This window comes from Chinchilla lanigera, unplaced genomic scaffold (assembly GCF_000276665.1).
Source record: "Chinchilla lanigera isolate Chin_1 unplaced genomic scaffold, ChiLan1.0 scaffold00026, whole genome shotgun sequence".
NCBI lineage: Eukaryota > Metazoa > Chordata > Mammalia > Rodentia > Chinchillidae > Chinchilla > Chinchilla lanigera.
In genome coordinates, this window is record NW_004955427.1 from 14,021,111 (window position 1) to 14,044,768 (window position 23,658).

At 38.5% G+C, this 23,658-nt stretch overlaps 1 protein-coding gene across 1 annotated transcript in view; it reads left to right on the top strand.

Moving 5' to 3' along the window:
* Positions 1-23,363, top strand: part of Gramd1c (GRAM domain containing 1C) — an 86,728-nt gene extending 63,365 nt beyond the window's left edge. The window contains exons 10-18 of the mRNA XM_005386407.2: positions 3,262-3,399; positions 6,881-6,999; positions 8,638-8,780; positions 9,519-9,622; positions 11,123-11,299; positions 12,296-12,353; positions 14,575-14,685; positions 14,918-15,023; positions 21,577-23,363. Of these exons, the coding sequence (XP_005386464.1) occupies positions 3,262-3,399; positions 6,881-6,999; positions 8,638-8,780; positions 9,519-9,622; positions 11,123-11,299; positions 12,296-12,353; positions 14,575-14,685; positions 14,918-15,023; positions 21,577-21,660 (1,040 nt within the window). The 3' untranslated portion in view covers positions 21,661-23,363. The remainder of the gene's footprint in view (positions 1-3,261; positions 3,400-6,880; positions 7,000-8,637; positions 8,781-9,518; positions 9,623-11,122; positions 11,300-12,295; positions 12,354-14,574; positions 14,686-14,917; positions 15,024-21,576) is intronic.
* Positions 23,364-23,658: the final 295 nt, after the last annotated feature.

Below are 23,658 nucleotides of genomic sequence, written 5' to 3' on the forward strand. Positions count from 1 at the left end.
AAAAAAAAAAAAAAAATAAATAAATAAATAAATGAAGCCCAGACAGGAAAAGTTAGACAAGAATTATCTGGACTGGCATCTGCTTTAGTGATCTTGCCCTTACTCTTACAGTTCAGAACCCACCAGACTGAGGAGTGTATTATCAGGAAACATCTGGAGATAAGAGTTAGAGCCATTGAGTGGACATGGGCAAGCTGGCTGACAGCGTGAGACTTCTGGGCTGTCATGGTGACAGATCCTGGTGTAACCGCGAAGTCCTTACGCCAGGAATGGTAGCTAAGTCTGAAGCAAAGATTAGGCTGTGGGAAGGACACGTATGAATAGCAGCATGAGAATCCAGGAGCTGGAGCTGACAGAATTCAACAAATGAGAGGCAAAGCCAAGCAGAGAGTAACAGGAATTAGAATATTAGAGAATGCTTAGTAATTACTAATTAATAAAGGTGAGGATAAGTAGACCTCTGGTGAAAGCCAGAGAAAAAGTGATGAAATAGGCTGGCATGTCAGAGAAGCAGCCGAGAAGTTAAACCGGGTCACCCTGGCATAGTTACCTGAGATTTTTGAACAACACACTCAGTTGAACTTGGTTTTTCAGTTGTAAAGAATACCCTGAGTCAAAAAGATACAGATCATCAGTTTTTGGAAAATGGAAGATAAAATAGATTGTGTGTCCTTAGTCACGGCATTAAGCTTCAGTCACCTGCTTTTTTGCATCCATACCTGGGACATTTTTACATACCCTCAAAGAACTGGCAGCCTATGTTTTGAGTTACATCTATGTCCATGTGTTTCTCCTATATTTATCTGTCTCACTTTATCCTATTTCTACTGGCCACTTTGAAGTTGAAATGTTTCAAATAGTATTTCTTCTTTATAGTAACCTGCTGCTGGGATGAACAATGTTCCTTTACTCATTTACAAAATACCAAGTTTGAAGCCAGGTATGGTGGCACAAGGGCTGTAATCCCAGCACTCAGGAGGCTGAGGCAGGAGGATCGTTGCAAGTTTGAGACCAGCGTGGGCTGCAAAGTGAGCTCAAGGCCAGCCTAAGCTGCATAGCGAGATCCTGTCTCAGAAAGACAAAAAAAACACCAAAAAACAAAACAAAACCCACAAAAAACCCAAAAAACAAAAAAACCCAGGTCAAGATCATAAAGAAACCAAAGAAGAATGAGCAATTGTCAAAGACTAGAACAGACAAAGGAGACGTAATCAGGAAATACAACGTAGTACTGTATCTTGGATTGTATTCTTGTCCAGGAAAACGGCTTGGGGTGGGCAGGAAGAACAAATCCTAATGCAATCAACTGTGAATCGCAAATTATTCCAAAATAAAAAGTTGCTTTTAAAAGGTTGCATATTTAAAATCCTATAAATAAAAATGGATTATAAGATAGCTTTAGCATTTTCATTAGTAATTTACTCATTAAAAATAGTTATTTAACACTTTATGTGCCAAGTACTGGATGTACATTGACATTTAAAATGAACACATTCCCTGCTCACATGGAAGTACAGGACAGAAACAATACCGAAGTGACTCGGCCTCCAAAAATGCAATGACCAATCAGGCTAGGTTCTGTGAAAAAATGAGCAGGATCAATAGAGTCAGCTATAGTTGTTTTGCTTTCTTTATGTGCATTTGAGTTATTTTTATAATGAATATAATACTTATATGTCAGCAAAAGCTGTTTCCCAAGCCTAGTGGGAAGTTACCTCACAAGACCTCAGCAGACTGCCTAATTTCAGCGATTCATTTCTATACCAAAGGAGCCATTATTTAAAGTTGCAGTGAATAGTTTTTGCCTTCATATGGCATTGTTGCAGGGAGAAGGTAAACCAGCGTATACCTGCTCTCCTTAAATTCTTTGTACTGGTGGCAGAATAAAGAGACAAATCATTTAATGAGGGAGAAATAGGGATAGATGGGGGTCAAGCCATAGATAGAAGAGTTTTTCTGATTCATAGACCACTGTCCTTTTATTTAACCAGACTGCTTCCTGTGGCTTGATATTGACAGGTGGTTTAACAGATAATTTGTAGAGCCTGATTTCAGAAATACGGGGAGCTTTTGTTATAGTTTTCTTTCATTATTGATGGGGCATGATCCTTGAAATAGTAATCCCAGTCTTTAAATCATTAAAATTTTGTGTTGGGGGTTGGCGATTTAGCTCAGCAGCAAAGCGCCTGCCTGGCAAGCGCAAGGTCGTGAGTTCGGTTCCCGGTACCAGAGAAAAACCAAAAAAAAAAATTTGTGTTGGATTGTGTTTCACTATTCCCTTTATCCTGCCTGACTCCTATTCTTAGCTTTTTTTTTTTTTTAAATCTCTCCGGTTCTTTCTGGCCGTATGAAATGGAGGTTATATTTGTGTGTCTGGAGGTGGAGTGGATTCACATTTCAGACAAGCCCCTCGCTAGTCATGGTACCTTGGCCGTCCTCTCTGTGCTCAGTCTCCTTATCTGTAAAATGGAAAGGAAGATGAGAATACTGCTTTTCTCAGAGGAGTGCAGGGAGGATGAGTCAATGCTTGTAAGGTGCTTAGCACAGTATCTGACATATAGTAAGTACAGTATAATTATGGGCTACGTAGCTAATGTTTTCGGGGAATAGGAGAGAAAGTGAGCAGGTACTGCTTCATTTGCCGCCCATAGTTTTCAGCATCATTATGATTATCAAGTTCCCAGAGAAACACATAGTATTCCATTGGGCACTAGCAGCTTTGAAGAATACTTTTCCTATTCTTTTCCTATGTTTATTGGGAGCAGATGATGACAGTGATCCTTGCTTTGGGGGGAGTTAATGCCAAGTTGAACAACTACTCAAGTTGACAAGTTCGTGAGTGTAGGAGACATTATAGGCGTGGGTGACTTAACATTTACTGAAGGTATGAGCATGCAAGAGAGGACTGGTAGTGGCCGTGGTGTATGCCATCCTACCTGCTGCAGTGCTGCCTTCATTAACTGAGGAAATATTCTTTGGAGTGGTATGGTCTGAGAATTTGAAATCATTCAGTTAAGCATTTCTATAGCTTTTGCTTTCAACACTTGAAATATTGATCACAGTATGTAACTGCACATCGCAGTGTATACTTGTGTGTGTGGTGCATATGTATAGAACTCTAATTTGGAGTGTTAAGAGGGTCCTGAAATGTGCTGATCATTCTAATTAAAAACCATCCTGCGCTAAAACATAACAAAACACTCCAAACTTGGAAACTACCTTTCCTTAATTTCTTCTCTTTTGGTCTGTTTGTTTTTCTAGAAAATATTCCTGAGAAGGATCTTCAGGGAAGACTTTATATCAACCGTGTTTTTCATATCAGCGCTGAGAAAATGTTTGAACTGCTCTTCACTAGTTCACGCTTTATGCAGAGATTTACCAGTTCTAGAAATATAATAGGTTGGTCCGGGTGTTCTTACCTAATGAGAAGTGTGGGGGGTTATGTTAGCCTGGGAGGGTTGGGTCTATCTGAATTTATTGTTGTTGTCAAGGGAAAAAAGAGACATGCTTTGATTTTTGGTTATATACAAACTAATATTTAAATGTTTGGTTACATTCACATGTGAACTGTATAATTGTTTAACTAGGCAGATGCTACTTACAATGAAGTTCAGACTCATTGGAAACTCAAACTAGCTCTGCGTGGTGGTGCATGCCTGTAATCCCAGCACTCAGGAGGCTGAGGCAGGAGGATCGTTGCAAGTTCAAGACCAGCATGGGCTACAAAGTGAGCTCAAGGCCAGCCTGAACTGCATAGCGAGACCCTGTCTCAAAAAGAAAAAAAAAAAAGAAACTCCAACTTTACTTATAATTAATGTATATATTCAATGAGTTGAACCCAATTCAAAAAGGTTCTGTTGTGGAACAACTGGCTGCTGGGGGGGTATGGAACGGCCACCTTGCCGAAGGATGTGGCTGTGTCTATCACAGGTGTGACTTCTCTGGCCCAGCAGGTCTACCTCTAGGCATTCTCATCAGATTATGGGTTTATATACCCAGGAGTGGTGGATTATAGACACACCTATAATCCCAGCACTTGGGAGGCTGAGGCAGGAGGAGTACTGTGAGTTATGGGATAGCCTGGGGTATACTGTGAGTTCAAGGCCAACCCAATCTATATAGAGAGACACTGTTTGACCAAAGCAAAAGAAAAAAAGAACAAAGGGTACATTTACACTCTGAATAATGCCTACTATGTTATTTTTTATAGTGCCTGTAAGCTGACAACATTCCAAGTATCAATCAGTAACAGGATAAACAAATTGTATAAGTTTCCATAAAAGGATACTATATGCTAACACAATGAAGAACAAACTCCTGCTACTTAAAACAATATGAATAAATTCCACAGACATCTGCTGAGCAAAAAAGAAAAAAAGCAAGCTACAGGAGTACATGCTATCTATTTTCTTTATGTGAAGTTAGCGTAGTATTTGCGCTTGATACAATTTAGCATTGTAGTTACAGTTGTTGAGAATCCAGGGGGTAAAGACAGGGAGGGAGCTTTGGAGTTGCTGATGGAAGTTCTGTACCTTAATTTTAGTGATGATGTATGTGTGTGTTTCCTTTGCTAGTGAACTGTACACTTGACATTACAATATCTATGATATACTTTAGTAAAAAATTTGTAAAGGTTTATTTTGGGAGCATGTGGTTTACCTTGCTGTATAATTAGACTATAGCAGCAGCTGAGATTCATATAAAGTAAGCCACTTGCCATAGTCAATGAGAAAGTTTTCCTTTAATCAGTTTAAATATAGTTTATAATCTTGGTTTATATCTATAGTTTACATTTAATTATATACTTGTATCGACCATTAGATGTTATTCCCTTATTTGAAACTTTTACATAATTATATACTCATAGATGATGTCATGAGTATGGATTGTTGGTACAAAAATCAATTTTTTTTACTATTTATAGTAGATTTAGTAAAGAGATTTCTAATTGACAGATACTGATTCTCGTGATTATTTTAAGAGTTTTATGGTTTTAAACTGGGAGTGTGGCATGAGCCTATAATCACTGCAAGTTTGACCCCAGCACGGGCAACTTAGTGGTTCAGCAAGACCCTGTCTCCAAATAAAAAGTAAAAAGGGGCTGGGGATGTAGCTGAGTGCAGAGGCCATGGGTTTAGTTCTCAGACAGACAGACGGACAGACACACACACACACACACACACACATGCATACGCGTCAGTTCTTGCTTTCAAATCACTTTTTTCCTTCTCTTTTTTGGGGGTGGGGAGGGGAGTGAGACAGGATCTTGCTGTGTAGCCCACACTGGCCTTGAACTCATCGCCCTCGCGAGTGTCAGGAGTGCAGGTGTATGCCACCATGACTGGCTTGCTAGAGCAGTCAGGAGTAGCAGTGCATACCTGTAATCTCAGCACTTGGAAGGCTGAGGCAAGAGGATTAGGAGTTCAAGCCCAGCCTGGACTCCATAGCAAATGGAAGGCCGGTCTAGACTGCATGGCAAGACTGTCCCAAAAAACCCAAAATAAAAAAATGCATTGTCTAAGAGATCTGAATCTTTCTTTGCTCAATAGATTATGTTTAACTTTTTCCGTCTCTTCTAAATCTATTTTATATTTTGTTTTTATTCATTTCTACCTGGTATTTTAGAAGAGTCAGATATATTATTTCCCCTAACTTTCTAAGTTTATGGGACTGAAAAATAATATTGTGGCTGAAAGGACCCACAAGGAGTGGTGTGTTATTCCATGCTGATACTAAAGGAAGTTTTGTTTCTTGAAACACGACTGCATTTGTTGTCTAGTATCATATCTGGCTTCCATATGGGTGACTATATTCAGCATCTGATAATTATAATGGTGCTGAGAGGCAAAAACGTAGGGCTAATTCCGAATGTAAGCAGTTATAGGCACATGGCAAGGTATATGTAAAATTAGTCAGAAGCTTTTCCCTAAAAGAGAATTTGCTCATGACTGCAAACCATACTGCTGACCTTGAACCTGTTACCTGATAATCAAAGTTGGATTTCTTTTTTTGTTTGTTTGTTTTGGGACAGGGTCTCACTATGTAGTTCAAGCTGGCCTTGAACTTGCTTATATAGCCCAGGCTGGCCTCAAACTCACAGCAATACTCCTGCCTCAGCCTCTGGGGTGCTGGGATTATAGGTGTGCACCACCATGCCTGGCAAAGTTACATTTCTTAAGAATGCATTTCAAAGTCTTCTTTTTAAAAATATAAAGAACATATTGCTTATTATGTTATAACAAATAAATAACAAAAACCAGTTATTTGTGGATTTAATCTAATTCCAGCATTAAATGGCTACTACTGGATCTAACTTCTTAAATCTTTAATCTTTATTTACAGTTGTGTGATACTATTCATAATTCAAAGTTCAGTTTTAATTCTTTCCCCCACATTTTTGTTATGAAAAATGAAAACCTTCAGAAAAGTTGCATAAATACTCAAAACACCCACCCATACATCCTTTACCTGGTTTTATCAATTCATAAAATTATGTTACATGTATACAGAATACAATTTTCTGTTAACAGTGTACGGTTCGGAAGCATTAAGTACATCCACTCTGTTGATTAACCATCACCACCCTTAGGTCCTAGGAACTTCAAAAAGAAGTCTACAGAGGAAGTAACTTTTATCTTCTACAAAAGAAAAAGTTCATTAACAGAAAACAATTTAGAAATCAGTGTTTCGGAGATGTGTACGTGTTATATCTAAGAAGAGTATCTCACATTTAATCTCTCTGTAATGTCCAGCATATAGTTTAAGGGGTTAGGACTGGTCAAAAATAAAAATTTAATTCTAAATCTACACCTCTGATTCCATTTGAAGTCACACCCTTCAGATTTCTAGAACTAACTTCTTTTGTGTTTGCTGTTATTAGATGTAGTATCTACTCCTTGGACTATAGAAGCTGGAGGTGATCAACTGAGAACCATGACCTACACTATAGTCCTTAATAATCCCCTTACTGGAAAATGTACTGCTGCTACCGAAAAGCAGGTATGTCTATTCTAACAGTATTCTAAAAGCATCATGCATAGGGCGGGAGAGAACATGCCTGTCATAGTCACCAGTTTATAAGATAATTTCAACAAATACGTGACAAGGGATAAAAGGGGGAGGAGAAACTGTTACAGATTAATAGAGGCATATAACACCACTATCCACCCAATCCTAATCCAATAAAAGCATTTATGAGATTTGAGGACTTGTTACGTCATAGTTTGTTTTAACAAACAGTACTTTTAAAAGTGATGCACTGAAGGCTTCAAAAAGAAATGTGCCTACGTGTTTGCAGATAAAATTATACTGATGCCTAGAATTTCTTAACACTCTAGCCGAACAGAGGATAGTGGTGGAGGGCAGGAATGTGGAGAAGGGCAACAATAAGACCAGGCAGTGGTTAGCGTTCAAGTTGATTGGTGAGTCCATGAGGGTTTCTTACACTTCCTTTCTACTCTTGTGCATGTTTACACTTTTTCATAATAAAAAGTTTTTTTAAAGTATATTCTAAAATCTGATTTATAGAATCATGGAAAGGGTTAGGGCCAGAGAGCGAGAGAGTTGCTGTGGGAAGACATTGAGTTCACAAAACTGAACACCAGCTACTGAATACTTCCGTGGTAACCGTGTGTGCTCGCTTACAGGGGAGGTTTGTGTCTGGCCGGTTTGTGTTGAAGTCAGTGCCTGTGTTCTGCAGCTACTGTTAACATCCGAACTCGGCCCGCTCTTGAAGTTTTGTGCATCAGTGTTTAAAGTGGGATTTCTTACCTCTCAAAAAAGTTTAAAGATGGTCAAATATACAAGAAAAGTTTGGTGTTTTGGTTGACTGGAATTTTTGATAACCACTGAATCCCCTTCCTCCCTTAGGTAGAAAAAGTGTGGTTAAAATGAGAAAGGTTGGGGGCCAGGGATGTAGCTCAGTGGCACAGCACCTGCCTGGCAAGCGTGAGGTCCTCAGTTTGATTACCGGTATCAAAAATGAGAAAGTTTTATTTCACAATCACTTTAGGTCCTGTTTAGGAAAAGTGATGTTTTACTCATTCGTCCCTACTCCTTTTTGTTTGTTTGTTTGTGTGTGTGTGTGTGTGTGTTTATTATTTTCATAATCTCATAAATGCTTTTATTGGATTAGGATTGGGTGGATGGTGGTTTTATATGCCTCTATTAATCTGTAACAGTTTCTCCTCCCCCTTTTATCCCTTGTCACGTATTTGTTGAAATTATCTTATAAACTGGTGACTATGACAGGTATGCAGGTGGAGGGGAAGATGGTTTTGTTAAGCTTTTATAAATTTGGGGGAAGGCCCTTGTTATAAATCAATTGATTTTTTAATTGTCCCCCTAACAGGAAGTTAGAAAGGTCTTATAAGAGACTATATGGTTCCTTTCTCTTCCATAAGCGTAAAAGAAAATACCCATTGCCCAGTGAAATGATAGAGTGACAGCTCCTCTCTTTCTGCAGGTCTTTTCTCAGCTCACAGTAGCACGGCCAACATGCGGGCTATTCTAGCTTGTGTATATAGGCTTCTGGTGTCTTGTAATTTCTGAGAAGGAATTCTAGTATGTGCCACATTGCCAAGAAATGTAACATGTGAAAAATGTGCATGCAAATTTTTTTAAATCTTATTTTGGCAGACACTGTATAAAGAAAGTCGGGAAGCACAATTTTATTTAGTAGATTCAGAAGTTCTGACCCATGATGTCCCTTATCATGACTACTTCTATACCCTGAACAGATACTGTATCATTCGATCTTCAAAACAGAAATGCAGGCTAAGGTGAGATACTGCAAATGAGTGTGTTAGAGTAGGCTAGATACGCTTCGGTTACATTAAAAACATCAGAGTTCTTAGCTTTATACGACAAAGATTTATTTTTGCCTAAGTTACATGTCCAGGCAGAAGAGGGGAGAGGCTCTTCACCCAGGGCTCCAGCTGGTGAAGGTTTTATCATTCTGTGCTACACAGTCTAGAACAAGGGCGTTTTGGTTGCTAATAGAAAACTGTAGAAATGTGCTCCTAGTTCACTGGGCCAGTCACATGGCCCTGTTCGCAGGCAAGGGGGCACGTGGTGAACAGTAACTGGAGGAGTTCTGGGGGGGCACGTGGTGAACGGTAACTGCTGCAGGGGAAGGGAGAAGCATTGGTGCGTTAAGGAGTAACCTGCCTATCCCAGTTAATGTAGAAACTTTCAGCTAATACGTGACCTCTAGAGATTGTTTATGTAAGGCATCTAGGAAATTTAGCATGTACTTGGAGCTTTGCTTGCTAAGGTGCATTAGGGCTACAGAAAGTAAAGTAACAGAATGGCATGTACTTAGAAGGACAATTTGAAGTTATTAGCAGCTCACCATAGTTTTTAAAGAAATCATTATCAGCGGACAAATTTTCTTTTGTAGTTCTAGTGATTTTCCATCCTTTTGGCTTCCCATGTAATATAACCTTACATTTAATTGCAATATTAGTATACCTAAGGTCTGTCCTTAAATACATTGTCCTCTTTTCTTATCCTATTAGAGTGTCCACAGATTTAAAATACAAAAAACAACCATGGGGCCTGATCAAATCTTTAATTGAGAAGAATTCTTGGAGTTCACTGGAGCACTATTTCAGACAGCTTGGTTTGTATAGCTTTTGATGAATCTGTTTTTGTAAAGGTAGCGCTTATTAATGACATAGACGGGTTCTTCATCAGATTCATAGTAATAATGTTGGGATGACTCACTGAAGCGGTGTTTCCCGCTCCCCAACTTGTCCTACCACCTGTGGGATTTCAAAGCTTTCAATTTCTGTTTGTTTGAGAACACTTCTGTGGTGCTTCTTATATGCCAGGCATACAAGATTTTATGTGCTTTATGAATATTAACTCATTTTGTCCTCATGACAAGCCCATCAAGTAGGTATACTCTTTTTTTCTATTTCACTAAAGAGGAACTAAATGACAACATGGTTAAGTGACTTGTCCATGACCACACACTTAAGAGCTGTTATGTTCTCTGGAAGGAGCCAAGGATGCTGACTGCAGTGTGGGACTCCAGGACCAGCTCACATACACTGTGTGCTCTCTGGGCCCCAGAGAGTCCTTGGGCACAAACCCCTCTTAAGGGTGCAGCTTTCCTATGCAGGCCCGCTGAGCCAGGGGTGTTAGGAGTATGTGTGGATTTGGTGGAGGTGGGTATTGGCGGTTGGCTGAGGAAGTGATATAGCTGTTCTAGTGTTTAGAATCTTCTTTATATGTACATAAAGAAGAAATATATAAATATTTGACCTTAATTTTAGTTGAGGAAAAGCTGGAGGTCAGCTGAGGGTATCTTAAGATTTTATTGTTTAAGCCAAGTGTGGTGGCGCATGCCTATAATCTCAGCACTTGCGAGGCTGAGGCAGAAGGATCGCCACCAGTTTAAGTCCAGCCTGGACTATTACATAGTGAATTCAAGCCCACCTTGAACTAGAGAGTGAGATACTGTCTCAAAAAAAAATGTATTGTTTAGTTTGTTAATTACTTATTTTCCTAGTCTTTCTTTCTTTGGCTGTTTCATTGTTAAACACATCAGAAGCAGAGAAAATAAAACTCTAAAAATTAGTTTGGCCACTGGGTAATGAGTTTCTAACAAAAACTCAGATGAAGGAAAAGGATGAAATAAATGACAAAAAATGGGATTTTCAGATGGTTTGCAGATTTTCTTTACTAGTGCTTTCTTTTTTTGTGAATCCTAATTGAAAATTCAAACTATTATATGCTCCTCTTTCCTTTGAGGTTGCTAAGTACCATAACATATCTTCGAAATCTTTTTAATGATCCGGTGTAATTGGGTGGCCTGTTCTCTCCATAACTAAAGCCATTACATTAGTATTTAACATAGCACATGACATATTTGCACTGATGTCTCCAACACTTTTTGATATGCAGTCTTCCTAGAACAGTGAAATCTCATTACGGGGTCATTGTACCTTGTAAAGGTATCATTGCAAAGCTTTTTATTAGAAGTAAAGTTTGAATCTAGGCTATAAGAACCTTAGAAATAGTTAAAGTTATCAAGGCTTAAAACAACAATATTTCTAACTTATAGTTGAAATTTCCCTATATCTAAAGATTCTTTTTTAAAAAAACCATCTCTTAGAATCAGAGTTGTTAATAGAAGAATCTGTATTAAATCAGTCCATTGAAGATGCTGGAAAACTTAGTGGCTTACGAAGGAGAAGGCGAGCATTCAACCGAACGGCCGAAACGGTTCCGAAGCTGACGTCCCAGCGTTCCTCTAGAGATACAAGCTTAGAGACCAAAGGAGATACTCCAGGTAGCTGTCACTTGTAAACAGATGAAATAGCTCAGCGTATTTATAAGTCAGATAGGTCTGAATTTTTCCCCTTCTTTTTGATGGTCTTTATCATATTCAGTTATTGAAAATTCATATTTAAACATAAAGGAACTGTTGGAAAATGGCCAGCATATGACCAATAGTAGTAATTTATTTGAGCCACACAGCATTTTAAAATTGGAGACTTTTATATAAAAACTCAGACCTGACAGGCCAACTAGCCAAATCCCTTCATGGCAACAGTTGGCTGGAGTTCCTTCCTGACTGCAGCTTCAGACTGTGTCTCCTTGGCTGGCCACAGACCCCCCCACGACCTCCAGTCTCCCACTTCGGGACTGCTAGGCATTTCTGCCGGGTATCCACAGACATTGGATTTCTACCTTGCAGTGTACTGCTCTTGGGCACGTTCAGGTCCAGCCTTGGGAAACTGGATGGAATTTGACTTTTATTATCCCTACCCTCTAAACTGTGAAGACATCTTGCCCTTGCTGTTATTCTCTCCTCGCACAGATGTAAAGCCGCCATACCTTCTCATCCTCCTCCATTATCAGATCCTTCCTTGGCTTCTATCTTTGTGTGAATATATTTATTCACTATTGAAGGTTAGGCAACAGTGAATAGATAGGGATTTTTTTTAAAGAAGTGAAACACTGCACATAAACAAAGCTCAGTTATTATTTACAGAGATGGTACTTAACTGTAAAACACGTTGTGCTGTATTGAATTGCTTATTTAACTTTAGGGTAAATAATACTCAAAACTTGATCGCTGTAGGTTTTCTCATTGTAGACTTGTTTCATATTACTCAAGATACCAGAAATTAAAAAAGAGGTGCAGGGCATTTTCCCTAAAATACTTTGTCTTTATGAATAATTTAAAAAATTGCTTTTCCAGTTCTTTTCAAATGAGGATTAAGTTTTTTCCAGTTGTAACTGCAGCCCTCACTCTCATACAGGCTTTTTCTTGTGATTACAGGAAAGAAAAAGGACATGGAAAGCTTTAACATTGCTCTCATTGTGATAATGAGTGTTTTGTAAGTATTTTCTGTGAACCCTTATCTTGCTTGTGTCTTCATTTACTTTTAACTGGTTCCCAAATGAATATTATTGGGTAGAAATTACCACTATTTGATGAATGTTGGCCTACAAATAGAATAGTTTTTGATGTATGATTTTCAGAATTGTTAAATTTGAAGGAATACAAAGTACAAGTTCAACAAATGTCTTTATTTTGTCACCAGTCTGGCTTATTTCTACTATCATAGTGTTAGTGGGAAGTTTCATAAATTTAAAGCAAACATTTATATACACATATGGGTTAAGTCCCCCCAATTCTGTTTTACCCTCAGTGGTTCTTATGTTTTACTATGCATAGCAGTCACTTGGGGAGCTTGTCAAAATTCAGATTTCTTGACCCTAAATCCCAGAGATTGAGGAAAAGGTGTTGAGTCAATAGACCTTGACTCTAGGGATCAGGAATCAGTATTTTAAAGTACACACTTCAGGTTACTCTGATGCAAACACTGTGAGTATCACATGGTGAAAAATAATGGGGCAATCAGTCTGCGTCTTAGGGCACACTATAGGAATCTACTTGGCCAGTCATATTTAGAGTACGAATATCCTCATGGCTCTGTAGTAATCTCAAATGAGTTAGTTTCTTAGATCAATTGAATTGGTTGCCACTGTGATACACTCTGGGTAATAACTTTTTGGAATGGACCTCTTATTTTTTTTATTTTGTTTTTTTTTTTGAGACAGGGTTTTGCTCTACAGTTCAGGGTGGACTTGAACTCACTTTGTAGCCCAGGCTGGCCTTGAATTTAAGGCAATCCTCCTGTCTCAGCCTCCTGAGTGCTGGGATTACAGGCATGTGCCACTATGCCCAGCCTGGAATGAAACTCTTATCTCAGTTTTTCTCATTATAGACTTTAGAACATAGAAAATATCTGATATTCCTTTGAGTTTTATAGAGGTTCCATATTCTGTTCTGTTTTTTATAGCACTTGTGTAATATTATCAATGTCATTCTGCATTACTTTGCAGAAAGTTTATACTCAATATTGAATATACTGATTTATGTACTATTTCAATGCCATAGTAATTTCATAGATCTGATTTTCTTGCTACCTTTAAGTTTTTTTCTTTAAATCCTCTTTTCTTTATATAGTTATATAAATACCAAATATATATATCAGGAATTTTATATATATATATAATTATATATAAATGTATATATATATAATTATATATATAATTATATATATATATGTATAATACACATGCACCTTTTTTTATAGTATTGGGGATCAAATCCAGGGCCTTTGGTAGGCAAAGTGCTGTACCACTAAGCTATATCCACAGCCCCATTATATATTTTTTAGGTAAGTTACTATTTTAACAGAAAAAGATAAGTAGAGAGATAATGATGTCACCTATATATTTGCATATATGTATGTCTAATAAGGTATGCATCCAATTACTTGAATGTCTGCTGTGAAAACTGATACATTAAATTCATTTAGTGTATAACATTTTATTATTGTTTTTCTTTTTGCTGTATTAGGGATTGAACCTGGGCCTTGTGCCTGTTAAGCAAGAGCCCTACCACTGAGCTATACCCTTAGCCCTCAATATTTGTATATGTGTATAGTAATGTATGCACCCATTCACTTGAAAGTTTGCTGTGAAAACCAATACATTAAGTTCATTTAGCATGTACCATTTTATGTTTTATATCATTAATACATATTTGGGATTTCTTTGCTCATTATGAATGAAAAACTTTTGCATATTTATATATATATATATATTTGTTTGGTTTGTTTCTGCCGGGAATGAGATGCATCATGATCTACCTAAGGTCAGCTTTATATTGATCTTTGTTTCCTTTTTGAAATGCTGCATTATGAGCGGTAATTGCTGAAGTCAAAGTACCCAAAAATATCCCGAAAGCTTACCTGGTAGGTTTCTGAGCTGGTGGTCCACGTCAACACCGGTCGGACTTGCCAGCAGGGAGGACAGATGTCAGAGACAACCTCAACCTGCAAGTTGGGGATACCAAAGGACTTTTGTTGCTACTTGTTACTAGTTACTTTCTTTTTCTTTAGCATCCACTTAATGCCTTACTTATTTTATATAATAAAACAGGGAGAATTTATTTAAATAATGGGACCATAGCATGTGTCTTCTGCACTAGCAATGTGTGAGGCCTGGGTAGATGTGGATTCACCATATGTAATTTTCTCTGCCTAGTTTGATGTTGCTAGTTGTGTTGAATGTGACACTGTTTCTGAAGCTCTCAAAGATTGAATATGCTGCTCAGTCCTTTTATCGTCTCCACCTCCAAGAAGAGAAATCGTTAAAGTAAGTCTCCCACCCCTGCATATTTTCACCATATTATTCCAGTAGTTCCTTAGTTACACAGAATCTAATTCCGGTTTCAGCATTTCTGGTCTGCCACTGTCCTATAGTCATAAGCACATTCTTTGTGGGTTTCATTTTGTGTTTTGTTTACAATTTATGGGGGCACTGAAAGTTTGGAAGTGAAGGATGATAAGCTAGTCTCTTGATTTTGAAGGTGTTGCTTTTCTTTCAGTTTAGCCTCCCATATGGTCTCAGGAGCAGAAACTAGTCAGAAGGACAAAGATCAGGCCCATCGTCTAAAAGGAGTGCTCCGAGAGTCTATAGTGATGCTCGAACAGGTAGGCAAACCGTGGTACTGCAGGAGTTAGTGCCTTTGTATCGGCGTGATCAGTTGCAGTGGTTATGAGCATATTTATCAATGTTTGAAGAAAGTTTGAGCATTATGCACATTGCATACATATACACTTGTGGTTTTTTTTCTATAAAAGACTTGAATAACTTCAATTTTCAGTTAGTAATAGATTTTGAAGGTGTTTCCATATCCTATTTCATTCTTTTCATTGGCCATCCTATATACAATTACATGCTTAAAATTAACTCTTCCTATAAAATGGTTGCAACTGTACATACTTTTCATTATTTGGCTTTTATCTTTTAACCATACATATTGGAACACTTCTATATCAGTATATGAAGAACCTCCTCTCTTAATAGCTGCATAGGACTCAGCTGTAAATGTGGCATATTTTGCCAGTTCTTCATGGAAATGAACATACATTATTTCATTCTTTTGATGTGATCTTGACCGTGATATCAGCAATATATGCTGCTTAGTTCCATGAACCAAAACTTAGGATTCCCTGTGGAAAATAAAGGTTAATATTTCCATTATGAATGTAATACGTGTTTACTTGCATTTTTACTTATTTTTTTGAGACAGGGTCTCACGATGTAGTTCAGGGTGGCCGGGAACTCACTCTGTAGCCCAGGCTGGTCTTGGATTCATGGCAATCCTCCTGGCCCAGCCTCCCAAGTGCTGGGACTATAGGTGTGCACCACCATGCCCAGTATGCTTGCTTTCATCATGGAAAACACTGAGACTAATAGAAGAGAACATAGTTCTATATTCTGATGCAATCACTGTTAATATTTTATTTCCTTCTATCTTTTCTTCTCTGTATATACTTGGTGTTTTGTTTTTGTTTGTTTGTTTCTTTTTTGTCTTTTTGAGTCAGAGTCTCACTGTGCAGTTCAGGCTGACCTTGAGCTCACTTTGTAGCCCAGGCTGGTCTTGAACTCACAACAGTCCTCCTGCCTCAGCCTCCTGAGTGCTGGGATTACAGGTGTGCACCACCACACCCAGCTATATACTTCTTTTTAAAAGAGATTCAGTACTGAGCATTTCTTAGGCTATCACGTGGGCACTGAAGGGGACAGCTTCAGCTAGGCACTCTTCAGATGTGCATATCTACAGTTCCTTAGTGACTTTTCCTCCCACCCTGAGCAAATAGTGTGTCATATTCTCACGTTTCTCCTCATCTCCTCCATTTTCTCTTCATTCCCGACTAATGCCTGTGATTTGTGGAGAAAGGAGAAACTTTTCCTTCTTCTATAAGCATTCCCGTAATCCTGTTCTTGTTACACATTAGAAGCAGTCCTCTGCCTATGGGAAGCCAGTGCCAGTGTACGTTAGCTCCGTCTGTGGCTTCTCTGCTTCTCCATTCATTCTCCGTCTTCCTCATCAACTGGATTCTTACCATCAGCAAGTGACCCTGCTCAGGTTCTCCTATAAAACAAACCTGCTTTGTCCACATCCTTCTCTGCTTGCTTGTTTGTGTCTGCCTCCTTTCACAGGCTTTTTCAGAGTCACCTGCTGGCTCTCACTACTTTATTCTTCACAACCCATCCACTTTTTATTTTTGTCAAAGTCAGTAGCTCACAGAGTTAATTTATTCTACAATATTTGTTCACAAAAATGGCAATCTCAGCACCTTTTTCTCCATTTCTTGAGTAGTTCAGTTTTAGACATTAGCTTTTGATTTTCTATTCTAGAAAACAAGAATTTGATTTTCTTTCTTACCTCTCACCCCCCTACACATCCATTTCAGATTCCTACTGTCTTCCCAGTGAAGTTATAACATAATTTTGATTAGATCCATACTCATAATTGACTTTGTTTTGACCGAGTTTGCTACTCAAAGCTGGACATTACAATTAAATCATGATTTATCTTTTCTGTGCTATTGGCTATCCTTAAAATTTTGTCTTATCACAGTTGATTAGTTTCCCTGTATTATTTATAAGCATTTTGTGTCTGTATTCTCTGTTTATAAATCTCCTCCTGAAACCTTTATTCACTCAGGCACTGCACTGATGGAGCCTTCTGCCTGGGGGCTGTAGTCTTCCATGCCTGGTACACACTATCATTTGAAGATTCCTGTTACCTGTCTCCTGTTTCCTGTGTCCCATGCTTTCCTTTCTCCTTCATTTTTGCCAATTCTGGGGACACAAAAAGGGCCTCGCACATCGCTAGGCAAGCACCCTACCACCGAGATATCTATCTCTTTATTGGGCACTTTCTTGAGGAGCTTCCCAAGAGAGTGTGGAGGTATATAAACTCTTTGAGTTCAGTTATCTGAAAAAAAATTTATACTCTTCTTTCTCTTGAGTAATGGTTTGGTTGCAGATAGAATTCTAGATTGGAAATAATGTTTCTTCAGAACTCAGAAGGCATTTATTCATTGTCTTTTGGCTTCCAGTGATACTATTGAGAAAGTTATCCTTCCTGATCCTTTAGTTTGGAAATTCACATTGTATGGTTCTGGAAATTTTCTTAAGTCAGATAGTTGATGATTGCCTCCCCTCTGTTTTCTCTCCCCTTACTTCCTACAATTCCTATATTTAAACATCAGCCTTCTGGTGGGTTGTGTAATTTTTTCTTTCCAGCTTCCATCATTTTGCATTTTTGTCCTACTTTTTGAGAGATATCCTCAGCTTTATCATCAAATTCTTCTGTCGAGTTTTCCAATTATTGTTAACGTGTTCTTAATTTCAGAAAGCTATTATTTTTCAGAATTGTTTCTTTTTTGTGGTGCTGTAATTTTTTAGGCTATAATATCTTTAGCTCTCAGAGGATATTACCAACAGTTATTTTTTTCTTCTTACATACTCACTTTCCATCGCAGTTCTTGCCCTTTCTCTTGGTTTCTGTCCCAAGAGGATCTCTAGATACCTGGTGGTCCTCAGTCGTCTGCATGTGTGGATCATGATGGAGGCTCTTAACATACGGACTGGGCTGGAGTACCGTGAACTCCTCTGTAGATCTGGCCGGAAAGGGTGCTTGAGAAATCCTAATATCGTTACCTCCAGGTCCCTTTGCCAGAGGACGGTCAGTCCCACAGAGAACACACTCGTTCTCCTGGAGGATTAAGAGCTGGCCACTGGTATTTGCAGGAGCTGAGTAGAAGAAGAGAGATAGGGAGGGCAGGCAGAAGGGATAGGATAGGATAGCTCAGTACACAGTTTTTCACATGATCACCACTTTCGCTATGGTATCACTGTCTTATCAATGCAGGCCAGACAGCCAGGACCTTGTTTTATCCTGTTCAGAAAATTGAATTCTAGACTTCTGCCTACATAGTAGAAGACATCATATGCCCAAAGTTTTATCCCTTCCTCCTGCCCACCAGCACCTGATGAAGATTCTTTCAGGTTACTTTTGTGGGTGCTCTTCCTTCCCTACTGTTAGTTTAGGATTTTTTTCCCCAAGCCAGCTAAGTTAGCCATGTGATTTCTAGTTTCCAAAGTTGTGTTGGAACTTTGCTCTTTGCTTTATTCTTCTTTCTGCTGTGTGGATTTACGCCTTTTAAAAATCCCTTTATTGTGCTTTTAGGGATTTCTCTCTTTAGCTCACTTGTGCCTGATTTTTCTTCTCCCATAATTGCCTCCATTGATATTGATACAAGGATCTCTGGTGTGTAAAGATAATATACCTTTTGTAGGATTCATCTTATCGTGTCAGCATTTGACAGAGCTGACTACTCCCTTTCTTTAAATGCTTGTAATCTTGCCTTAACATAATTTTTTAAAAACTCAGCTCTATTGTGATGTCATTCACATCTGTGACGTTCAGCTTTTTAAAGATCTTTCAGTATATTCACAAGCTTGTGCGCCCATCACCGCTACTTCCTGAACATTTGTATGAGCCCCAAGGAAACCCTGCGCCCATTAGAACTTGCTCCTTTTCCGCTGGCAACCACCAGTCTACTTTCCATCAGTACACATTTGCCTATGCAAGGCGCTTCATGTGAGTAGCTCATGGAATAAATGCGGCATTTTGTAACCGGCTTCCTTCATTTTTGCTGGTTAAGATTATCTTTACTTGACCTCTTCTTGGCCCAGACGCATGGGGAATCTCTTTAAGATTCCCTTTCCTTCCCTAATGCTTTCCCTTTAGTTATCTCACCACTCCCCTAACTTTAAATGATCACCTAGATCTACGTATGATTCCTGTCTTAGTCTATTTGTGCTGCTACAACAAAATCCCTGAGTCTGATCATTTATAAACAGATATCTGTCGGTTCTAGATGCTGGGCATCCAAGATCAAGCCACTGGCAGGTTCAGGGTTGGATGAGAGCCCATTCGTTATAAATGATGCCATCTAGGTGTCCTTACAGGGCAGAAGGGACCAAAGGGTGTAAAAAAGACCTAGCTGGCTCCCTTCCGCCATTTTGTAAGAGTCCGTTCATGTGTGCAAAGCCTTCGTGACCTTTCCTCTCGCAAAGGCAATACCTCTTCCTACGACTGTTGCACTGGGGATTACATTTCAGCATGAATTTTGAAGGGGACACATGAAACAGTGGCAGCTCCCAAATCTGTGTCTCTTCCCTGACCCCTTCCCTGAGCTCTGGACATCTTTACCTGGATGACCGCAGCATCCCAAACTGATCATACTCAAAACAGAGTTCAGTTTTCCTCCAGGCTGCTATTTAATTTTCTTCTCGTGGACCTCATTTCAGAAAATGCTACTCAAGTAAGAAAATGGAATAAAATGTCTGTCTTTATGTATGTACTTAGTTTAGTTCACCCTTCACTAGCGTGTACCCTCCAGGAATGCGGAGAGCCATTCTGGGTCATCGTATACTTGGTGCTCGGTACATTGCCCAGCATGCAGCAGATCATCAGTAAATAGTTGTTGAATGAAGACAGATTTCTGGATCTCAAGTTGCTTACAGTTTTATTAAAGAAATCAGATGTTCATATGTATTGCTAAAGACTATAAAGTACAACATTAAGTTCATTGCTAAGTAGTAAAGGTAATAGTCTGAGAGTTTAGAGGCAAGGTGATTAGGGAAAATTATATGGGGATGTCGGAGCTATGAATAACTGTTACATAAGCGAAGAGGAACCTAAGCGTAATAGCAAGGAATGGCCCCCAGTGGAACTTGAGTTGTTTAGGGGACAATGAAGAGACCTCTGCACTTTAGAAACTATTTTTTTTTATTTTAAAGAAAAAGAACAAAAAACAAAATAACAAAAGCAAAGACAAAAACAAAACAACACAAAAACAATAAAAATGATACAGAATTTCAAAACAAGATGATAGGAAATTTTTTTTTTTTTTTTTTTTTTTTTTGGGTTTTTCTCCGGTACCGGGAACCGAACTCACGGCCTTGCACTTGCCAGGCAGGTGCTTTTGCCGCTGAGCTAAGTCCCCAGCCCCGATGATAGGAAATTAACAATGGTTCTTGTATTACTTATTGTTATCCTCAAAGTAGTTGCTCAGATTATCAGATATAGGTAGGCAAGACTGACCAACAATTAAACATTAACTGTTCCTTTCGCTAAACCAATAGAAATTAGTAGTACCATTATCTTAGCTATCTTGTGTATATATATATATTTTTTTTCCCCTTCTTTCTTTCTTTTCTCTTTCCCTCATCTCAGTTGTTCTTTCCTTTTGAGCAGTTTCTTCCCTTGCACAATATCTATTGTACCTTTCAAATTTTATTTACTCTTTCAGGTTCTTACACTAGGGAGACAGTATGATGTTTACACATGTGGGTCTGATTTACTTCACTTATGAGTATGGTTCCTAGTTGCGTCCATTTACCTGTAAAAGCCTGGAATCTTGGAAACAACCCAAATGCCCATCAACTAAGGAATGGATAAAAAAAAGGATGTGATATTTCTATATAATGGAGAATTACTCAGTGATAAAGAAAGAGAAACTTTAGAAACTATTTAATAAAACAAACCTTTCACTTTGGACAGTCTGATTCATGGGCTTATTAGAAGGCAGACTGTACTGTGGACCCTTGACTTAGGAACTCAATGCATTCCCGAGGGATGGTGGTAACTGAATTTGTCAATAGAAGGATCGGACTCCTCTATACAGCCTTCAAAGTCTCTCTCCTGTAGACAGGCAGATCTCAGTGTCCTTAGAGAGACATTGGACTGGGATTTCTCGATTAGCCCCATACAGGAAAGTTGTTATGTTCTTTCCAGGACCCTTTTAAGAGTTAAATCTGTACCTGAGACCAGCTGGAGGCACAAGTGGCTGGCATTTGGGTCATAACTGAAGATTTTGGTTGTAAGTTAAACCCAAAATTTCTGTTATAGCCCCGGTTGTTTGTATGTCAGGCCAGTAGTAACTCAAGGCTCCACTGTAGAGAAGTAGGAAGAAATGCAGTACTCTAGCCAGGGCGAAGAGCTCTGTAACAATCATATCCACAGCACACAGCCTAAAGAATCAGGGGTTTAGTATTCAATGTTTTATTTTTTTCAATGTTTATCATATAAATACCATTTTATGAATGGTATTGTAAACTTTTGGCATACAATAATCAGAAAAATTTATACAATCTGATTTTTGAAAATTTTGTTTGCAGCTGAAGAGCTCACTTGTTATGCTTCAGAAAACCTTTGATCTACTAAATAAGAATAAGACCACCATGGTTGTTGGAAGCTTTTGATTTTATGGACTAAAGCTACATCTGGAAGACAACCCGAAGATGAAGGATTTTAATTGTTGTAGGAATATCTCATTTTCTTACTGAAATTTTTAATATGAACATTCTTACTAATAACATTTATTTGATAATTATTCTCTGATGGCCTTCAGACTTGGTTTTCACTTCCTATATATATTTTCAGGCTATGCGTTTCTCTTGCGACTGTGAAACATATTCTGGAATTGGAATTCTGTTATACAAAAAGAAAGCAAGACACACTGAATTGAGTGGTACAGATTCTTTTCTACAGGCATTTGAAGTTTGATCCTTTTAATTTGTGTGTTAGCAGACTCAGTATGTGTCCAGCAAACTGCTTTCACAGTTGTGTTTATGAGACTACAGCACGTGTAAAAAGAAAAGTGCTGTCACTACTAATTTGAAGAGTTTTTAGGCATATCCAACATTTCTAAGTTTTATCCTGTAAATGTTACAACGTCTTCATTATTTCCTATGTAAATTCAATAGTCATATGTTTTGAATATGCGTGTTATTATGTGAAAAGTTCCTTCGTCATATTGTATCTTGATGAAAAAGTTAATTTTTTATTCAAATATCAGAGGCGAGATCATCTTGCTTATTTATATACATCATTTGGCAGAAGAGTCCATTTAGGAAAAGGAAACATGAAGGATTCCAAGTCTCAAAATGGAGAATCATCATCTGAGTTTTAAAAACCAGAAGGTCAGGTTAAAATCTGGACATTTAGTAACAGATCAAATGCCTGCTTGAACTAAGCGTGTATTCAGCTCAGCAGTCTTTCATGGTGGGAGCGACCCATCTGGTTGAAAATAATTTCATGTTAGTTTTTAGTAGCCACGTATGGTGGCTTCATGCTTTATGTATGTGTGGCTTTTTTTAGCTGGTAAATTATAAGTCAGACACAAACTTTAGCTCTTTGACCGATGTGTGTCCCAATACAAATGCACTGACTGAAGTGAGACACAAATTGGGGCTCTTTCATGAAAAGTTCTTAGGCATTTATGTCTCATGAAAGTGGTTCATGAAAATTAGGACTTTAAGAACTGACCTGAAATTCGATTTTCTTTTAGGAGTTAGGAAAACTTCAGGAAGAGTTTACTATTTTGTCCTTTTGAGGTCTTTCTCTGGAATCTATAAATCTACATATGGTCTATATATTGTTACTATTTGACTATTACCTATAAATATTTTCTTTTACCAGATCACCAAAGCCACATGGCTTTGCTACAAAAGTCATTTTTGAGATGCCTGTAGAGAATGAAAGTATTGACCTAATTAGAGGGAAAATTGGTTTTCCTTGTTGAATCCCAACCAACCCTGGGGGTACCAGTCTACCAGTGGTTTTCTGGGTAATAATTTATGAGTGACTGTAAGCAAGAGCGACTGAATTATAAACTTGAAACTTTCTCTGTTAAATTTACAAAAATCATTGACAAACTGAATATTTTTATGGTTTCTTTAAAACATGTACTTATACCTCCAGGACTACCAAAGTTGTTTTATAAATTAAGATTATGTATGGAGACGTCAATTAATAAAATTTGAACTTATGTGTAAATTGGATGCCAATAAAACACAAAATGAGTTGTAATTTCTTCTTCTGGTTAAGATAAAATAAACTAGACCATGTACATGGGTCTGCACTCTTTAAAATTTGTACAAAAATAAAACCCAAAAAAGACTCATTGTAGGGTAATTTCATTTCAATAGTCAGACTCCTGGAGCAAAAGTACTAGTGAGGCCTTCTCGTAGGATTTCTGCTGCTCGCCAGAAATCAAGAGAATGAACAAGCTGGAGAAATCGACAGACCTGGGAGCAGGGATGGGCCTTTAAGGGAAGGCAGGCGAATTTGGGGGAGGTACCTGGGCACCAGCGCCCCAGCGCCTGTTGCCAGCGTCTGAGAGCGGGCCGGCAACCCTCGGGCTCCCCCTAGCTCATCCCCGCAGCTCGCCCGCACCCCGAGGCGCCGGGAGCTGCCCC